Below are 8,362 nucleotides of genomic sequence, written 5' to 3'. Positions count from 1 at the left end.
TCGAAGTTGGTTTTAAAAAGTGAGTCCGCAGTCTGACCTATTAATAGGTCAACCATAATCTGTAGACTATTTATTTATTTAAATAATGCTAAATTTGTAAGCTAGAAAACGCTTAATTATGAGAAAAGTGTTCATTTGATCAATTGCGATGCTGGTAGAGTTATTGCACAATTTCTCTATCGACTCTGTCTCACAATTTATAGTGAGTTGCTGAAAGTAAATGGAAAATAATAAATAGTGCTAAATTGGCGCCTTGAACTGGACAGCATTTCTATCCCAGCCATCTGCTCCTTATTTACAAAAACACACACACACGCGGAAACAGACAGACAGACAGACAGACAGACAGACACTCGCACACAAATGAATAAACAAAAAGTTGAACTTTTGTCTATTACAGACAAAACGCAGTCGCGCTCATCAAGTCAAAGTCAAAGTTATCGACATTTGCCGCGGAAAAAAGTTAAATGAGTTTTTATGGCGCTGCCTCACAGCCGGTGACCCGAGCACAGAGCGCCCGAGCACGGACCACCATCCTTCGCCAGCTCATCCCGTGGCCGACGACCGCGACAGGGACCTCTGGGGAGCAGCCGCACACCGATTTCTAATTGGAAAAACGGCAGCGGCGGCAATGACAATACAAAAGTTTGTAGCAGCTTGGCAAAATTGAAATAAATTGCCGGCAATAACAACAAAAACAATAAATAACAATGAACGAACGAACGAACGAACGAACGAGTTGGCAGCACCTTCGATCAGGCCGACGTTGACGCTGCCGCTGACGTTGACGCTGACGTTGACGTTGACGCCGAAAACGCCGCCATTGCCATTTAAAAGTTGATTAAGGCAATGACTTGGTGTTGGTTACTGTTAAACTTATTGTTGTTGCTGCTGTTATAGAGCGGCAATGGCTATTGGAATTCATTTGCCATGCACAAGCCATTAGCTGCTGCTTTTCCTTCTCGCCAAGGCCGCCTTCTTGGGGGGCTGGGCTCGAACGAAAGGAGCCGATGTCGAAGCGTTTTCTGATGCTACAGCCGAGCCGAAGTTGTTGTCTGATATTTGTTTGTGTTTACCCCTTTTGGCATTTTTGCTGTTGTTGTTGTTGCTGTTGTTGCTGCTGCTGCTGTCATTTCACTTCGCGTACAAATGAGAATTCCCGCTAATTTCGCTTGAAAAATCGCAACTAGTGGTCCGAAAACGTTTTAATAGATTTGACTTCGCGTAAGTTTCAGAAGCCAACAAATAGAAAATGAGACTTGAATTGGTGGGGGTGGAGTGGAGTGGAGTGGAGTGGGGGTTGTGAGACCACTCCACTACTGCCCCCTTTATGCATGTTGGCGATAAATCGCTATAATTGCCAATTTCCGGTTAAGTAATTAAAAATGTTTTGCATGGCAGCTCGTGCCTGCCTCATCCATGATGTGGCCAGGATGTGAGCCCCTCGTGCTTTTCTGGTGCCCAGAGACGGAAATTGGTAAAAGAGCAATTAAATATCAAGCATATTTTGTGTATGGGCGGCAGAGGCCGTTTTGTGATGAGGCCAGATCCTGCGAGAGCAGGATGGCCGGGTGGCATGGAGGCTGCGTCTGTGTTTTAATCAAACTGTACGACGATTCGCTAAAATGAATAAATTAATGTGCGCATGAATGATTGTGTGATTGATTGACGGACAGGCAAAATTGTTGTGGGCGGCTCGTCAGACGTTTGGCATGATTGGCAAACTTTCTTCGCTCTGCCCATCAGAACAACAACAAGAACAGCAACAACAACAGAAAGGAGAATAAATACGTTCAACAAACATTTCATTTGCGGAATTTTCGCGCTGGCTTTATTTCTTCTTCATCTCCTCCTCCTCCATCGAGTTGATGAACTTTATTTTTCAATAACGCAGAATATCGAAGCGAAAAGTTATGTTCAGCGATTGATACTGCCGTGCAATCCGTTTCATTTAAATGAATGTCACAATTGTGACGTCACAAATAATCAAAACCGGCAGGCAACTGACAGCTGACAACTGTTGGACACGACTGTGCAACAAAGTGTGGAACAACTTCTGGATTGCAACCATTTAGGCTGAAGGCGCAAATAAATATGTACCTATATACATATACCTACATATATAGGAGTATCTATGTACTTCACTTCATAGCTATGCAGTTACAAGTATGTGTATATTAAGAATTTTCTCTCGAAACTTAATTCACTGCATGTTCAAACGCAAGCAAAGGCGATTTTACACGTGCAATATTTTTGCACAAATAAAAAGCTGTACAAAATGTGTGTGTCAATCTAAAATGCTTGTATTTAAATTCATTATTAGATGTAACAAGTAATTTGTTTATTGTTATTAATCTTAATAAGAAGCAGAATCTTGAAAAACGTCTCGTCCGATTTCAGTGTAAATTAACAATAAATTTCAAGAAGGTGTTGTAGGTTTAGGTTTTTTAAGCACTTGTTTTATAATTTTAGATTGTTAAATCCAGTAAGATCTCCGATCACATTAAGCTTTCAGTCGAAGCACTGCTGGCCTCATTCCAAATGTTTTTCCCCCCATGTATCATAGGTGTTATTAGATATTATGCCTAGCTTCATTCTCTGTGCCCTACATCGTTCTGTAATACCACTTCAGCTGCTATTGCTTGGCAATCAATCTACTCAACATTCTACCCCAACAAATTTAAAAATATGAAGATAGAACATTTTAAAATCGAAATCATCGATTCGTTTAGTTGATCCAGACTATAATGGAAATGTATTACAGTTCTTTGCCAGCTACTCGATATTGTTTCTGAGTCGATGTGGTATTCAAAAGTCTCTAATAACAAACAAAGATTAATGCCAATACTCTATAGTTTGCCTTCTATTGAAAACAAGTTCAATGTTTTAAAAATGTGTCGAATTGAAAAAAAGGGAGCAATAATGTTTTTGCGTTTGCTGTCCGATCTGTTTTTATTGTTTTTTTGAGAAAAACAAACTCCGATAAATACTAAAAGAGAAAGAGACATAAATTAAACAAACTCAAGCTGGACGATTCAGCCTGTGATGATCTCAGGGCCTTCGAGCGACGCCTGACCGAGGTTGTGTCGTCCTACAGGCCCTCCACAGTGCGTTGGCGACTGATACTCATATCGGCGCTCTTGGCCACTGTTATTAGCTTCTGGTACTGGCTGAAGGATCCACATTCGGCCACTTTGCCCCTGTATTCATCTCTATGGCGCCATCCCGCATTCTCCGTATCCGCCTTGGTGATGATTGCGCTCTTCATTTTCGGCATAAAGAAGCTTGTAATGGGTCCTATGGTCATCACCCATCGCACCCGGCTCGTTCTCAGAGACTTCAACATGAGCTGCACTGACGATGGAAAACTTATACTCATACGCCCACCTAAACAATGAACGAATTACATAAAGCAGACCAATGCATACATTATACATAAGCTTTCGACAACCGCACACACTCGCATTTCCAGAAAAACTAGTTTCTCCACTTGCTGCATTCCGTAAGCTCACAGAATTGTTAACACGGCTATTCGGAACATCAAGATGCAGCCACATTCAGAAACAATACACAATTAGCAGCAGAGTAGCGTTTTTGATTATTATGAAATAAATTGTCATGTGAAAATAAATGCTAAAGTATGTTTATTTACTGCATTAGAAACCCACTAAAATGTTTCATTCAAATGCGAAATACTGAATCAAAATTCGCAGGAAACTTACCACTTCATATGGCGTCTAGGTAGGAAAATTTGCCATTCAAGGCAGCAGATTCTTCAGTTTGCAGTGCCATAATTCATCAACAAGTAATAATAACAATGCATTCAAAAGCATGGATCATTAACAATTATATTAATAATGTGGCTTTGGCTTACAAACGCTACATCGCGTTTCCATTAACCAGCGATTGCTCCAATTATTAAACCCTTGATTCGAAGTCAAGTCATTTTTCATTCATCAGTATTTAATTAATGAAGTATATGCGCGCCCATTGCAGACCATCAAACTTTTGCAACATCAACTTTTGTTTTTTTTTTAAGGACGCTTAAAGTGTATAAAAATGTTGAATACCACACAGGGAATCGTTAGCCGTCCATTAAATGAGCTACCAGCATTCTTTGCCTGCTGCTTCCACTCAGGAAATTAAAATGAAAAACTATGCAAGCCAAACAATTAATTGCACAGCTTATGGGCGCATTTCTCATTGCAATAAATATAAAAAATAATTAACTCATTAAATTAGCATTTGGTGCTGTTGTTCACATTCCCGTCCCGCCCCGTCCCATCCCATTCTGCTCCGTTCCGGTTGCTCGTTTTACTCTTTCACTGGCATTTTCCACTCAAATCATAAATACTACTTAATGTTTGGCGTCAACAAAATGCCAACTCCGACTCTTGACTAATGCGCCTGAGAGTGTCTGGCCAAGGAAGCGGGCGAGCAGGTGAATTCAGAGCTACCCCGCAATTAATGCCAAATGCCAAAACGAGAATCACACGTCCATGTGTGCGTGTGTGTGTGTGTGTGTTTGAGTGTGGCCGGACATAATCATTATCGTGTTCATCAACAGCAATGGCAGGAACAACAATAATGACTACAACTTACAGCAATAATAAAAGCATAATTTATAACATTCATTTAGCAATGCGATTTGGCATCTCCATACGTATGTGCGTACGTACATGTATGTACAAGTATACATACGTGTGAATGTGTGGAGTTGTGCGTGTGTGTGTCCACTTTGTTGGGCACTTAATAATTTACTTAATTAATTTTCACACATGCCCAAAACAGCAGCCCACAAGGCAAGTCTGATAGCTTTTGTCTGCAACAACTCTCTTACACTCAATTAACATTTGAGAATTATTTATCCAAATTATCACACACACACACACACACACACACATACGAGTATGTGTGTATGTATGTAGTTACAGGTGTGCTTAATGTGCATAAAAGAAATCACATTGCACATAAATAATATCAAATGTGGACAGTGGAATTTTCGGGCTTCAACTTGCAAAGCCTGCAAGCAACAACAGCATTGTTGTAGCAACAACAACAACAGCAAAGACAAAGACAACGACGACAAATGTTCAAATTGTTGGCATTCGCAATTATTCATACGCCACGTAGACAAATGTGTTGACAGCAAAAGACACACACACACACACACACACACACATGCAAGTAAATTGTCGCATTCCAGGTTAGTCGTGCTATGTGTCCTGTAAGTACATACATATGCATAAGAGTATATGTATGTATGTATAGGAGTATGTGTGGTGTTTCTATGTGATTTGTTGCTGCTGCTGCTGGACGGTCTCGTAATTGTCGCCGATAATTAAGTTGCATGCAGTAAGTCTGGCAGGCAGTCGTGCAGACGCACCTGCTGCTCATTTTTATGTTGACAGCACAAATTCACGAGCAGCACAAGTCATGTGCTGGGACACTGTGGCTTAATTGCCGATTTGCTTACACCATCAGCAACTACACTTGTTAATTACCAGCTAACCAAACAACCAACTAACCAACTAACCGGCTAAACAACTAACTAACCAACTAACCGACTAACCGAATAACCGACTGCCAGCCACCCAAATGGGACTCCTCCACCTAATAGCTCAGCTGCTTAAAGTGTGGCATACTTTTGGGGGCTGCTGCAGGCGAATGTTATATTAACATTAGTGAAAATCTATAAAACGGAGAATTAAAACAAAAAACAACATTAAAACTAACTACAATATTCTCAACATTTTGCCATAAAAGAATCCTGGAAACATTTATGCCAAATAGGTGTGCTGTCGCGATAAAACTTCCCACCGTGGCCGCCTTTCGACGAACACAGATAATGTGTACTGACCGATCATCTCAATTTAAATTAAAAATTTAAATTTAAATTTTTGCAATGTTCGAGAATGCTTTCTATGCATAGTCAATTACAAAAAATCTAAAAAATAAATGCTTTGTAATGATAGATAAGATAGTGCGGAAGCAAAAGGTAGAGCTATCTCTCGGCGCATGACCAAGGAGGAATAAAGTCCTCTTGTAAGACACAAGGAGTATATGGCCTCGGCACAGACTAGGATAACTGCTTAACTTGTTTGTTTCATTTCATAGGTGCCCTATAGCCGAAGGGTAAATGGTATACTTGTCCAAATGCCATTTGTATGAAACAGGCAGAAGAAGGCGTGCCAGACTCTACTTTCATATACGTTTTAAAGATCATCAGGACGAGATGCGGCGATATAGACATTTCCGTCTGTCCGTCATTATGAAGTCCGAGAACTTTTAAGCCATAACGGCAAGGTATACCAAACTTGGTACGTCGATTTGTTTTATCCATATAAAGTGCATGCTTATTACGAACCATATACTTGTATAGCCTCATCATTTTATATAGCTACCAAATTTTGAATTTATTTGTGATTTGGCATTACACATGCCTTTTCACAATCTGTGAAACGGTTAACTATGAGTTGTATGATATACTATATGGTTGGCAATCGGTTCAAAAATTAATTTTAATATCAACAATTAGTACTTTTTTTTGCAAGTAAATTGTAAATAAGTAAGAGGATCCCTACTGGCAGGCTAAGGGCGCTCTGATTGTTCTTACAAGTATACCCTGTATCCAGAAAGTCTTGCCTTACCTGTTTTTAATTGATACCAGTTTTTAATCGATCATTCCACGAATCTTCATTCATGAAAATAAAGTCATATGGCATTAAATTTGTGACTTTTTTGCTCAAATTTATAATTAGTTCTTGTGTTAAAGACTGAATAAGGAACTACAATTATACTATAATTACTTCATGTGTTAAAGACTGAATAAGGCATTGGCGCCTATTCCGTCAGTATCTCAGCTGTCCTTAAACTAATAAATTTGACGAGCTACGCTTTAAAAACTTGCATAGGACATTTAAATGCACAGGCACTGGGAATGGGTTAAAGGCTCTGTGCGGAAAGTTGCAAAGCACGAGAAAAAAGACAAATATAACGAATAGTTGCGAAATTCTTTTGTCAAAATTAAAACTTACTATTTCTTGTGTGATTTGGCTCGTTATGCGTCGCTTCGCTTCCTCGGCATTTTTGTCTTTTGTAGTTATTTAGATGATGTTCACACCAGGAGCCATGCCACGCTCGCCCCGCCCCGCCCCGCCTCGCCCGACTCAGACCCCCTCACTGCTCATTACTACTTACATTCCAGACGCTGCAAAAGAAACAACAAAAGAAAGATTACAAACAAAGTACTGAGTTTTTCGAGTCTTTGTAAAATATTAAAACACATAATTTACAAGAAGAGCAGGCAGAGCCAGGACAATGCCAGCTGCAAAAGAGGCTAGAGCAGGACCAAGAGCAGGGGCAAGGGCACGCCAAATGTAGCAGGACGAAGCAAGTGCCGACAAGGCAAGCTCAGGGAGCAACGGCAAGATTAAAAGAGAAACACAGCCAAAAACAACAAAGACAGCCCAAAAAAGAAAGCAGAGCGTTGAATTTATTCCAAGCTGGTCCTGTCGGTGCATCCCTTGCTGGCAATAGTCGTGGTGTGTATGTGTGTGTGTGTTTGTGTGTGTGTTTGTGTGTGTGTTTGTGTGTGTGTGTGGCTGTGGGCGTGGCACGTTTGTGGGTGTTCAATTGCTGCACTTCGCGTACCAAAGCAATTGAGAATGTATGAAATATTTATTAAGCAGCTGCACCCGATCAAAATGCAAAAATGCCAATTGGGTTACCTCTGAAAAAATCATTTAATTTCCCTTTGCGAATCGTCGAAATGCAATGCGGACCATTGCCTTCAATAAACGTAACTAATGCTAGCATGCGAAGGCATCGGTGGATAACAATTTGACTTTAAATTAGGTTTGACAACGTTTTGCCTTCCACACTCAAAAATACACATTTTCAAAAAAATGTTCTAAAATGAGAAAGTTTCTTTACTTTACAAAACCAATTTTGGATCAATACTGGATTCTAAAACGATTTTCAATTCACATCTAAAAATCACAAGATGTTGCTCTTTAATTAAGAAAAGCTTTGAGATTTCTTGGCTTCTCACATAGAGAATAAAGATAGAAAAAAATGCAAAGTTACACCGTTCTGTGATGATCAATTATTTTAAAAAACACTACATATAGAAAAGTTGGCCGTTAAAAACCACACAAAGAAAACGGCAATATATTTCAAAACAAACAATTTATAGTATATACATGCTTTGAATTTGACTCGAGGCCACGCCAGAGAAAATATTTGAAAATATTTATATTTAGACCAATTTCCATAGTTTCAAAAAATTATCCGGAGATGCCTGAATAGGACGCTTTTAGCAAAAGAAACAAAAGGATAGATCATTAGAAGTAGTTTTAAA

The 8,362-nt window shown here is 39.6% G+C and overlaps 1 protein-coding gene across 1 annotated transcript; it reads left to right on the top strand.

Annotated features, from left to right (window-relative positions):
* The first annotated feature begins 2,154 nt into the window (after positions 1-2,154).
* Positions 2,155-3,631, top strand: LOC115628944 (nuclear envelope phosphatase-regulatory subunit 1 homolog). Its single transcript, XM_030525218.1, has 2 exons — positions 2,155-2,166; positions 2,997-3,631. The coding sequence occupies exons 1-2, from the start codon at positions 2,155-2,157 to the stop codon at positions 3,396-3,398; spliced, it is 414 nt and encodes a 137-aa protein (XP_030381078.1). The 3' UTR covers positions 3,399-3,631.
* Positions 3,632-8,362: the final 4,731 nt, after the last annotated feature.

Source organism: Scaptodrosophila lebanonensis, unplaced genomic scaffold (assembly GCF_003285725.1).
Source record: "Scaptodrosophila lebanonensis strain 11010-0011.00,11010-0021.00 unplaced genomic scaffold, SlebRS2 tig00000129-arrow-arrow-pilon, whole genome shotgun sequence".
Lineage (NCBI taxonomy): Eukaryota > Metazoa > Arthropoda > Insecta > Diptera > Drosophilidae > Scaptodrosophila > Scaptodrosophila lebanonensis.
The sequence above is the reverse complement of the archived record's forward strand: the minus strand, read 5'-3'. Positions and strand labels throughout refer to the sequence as shown.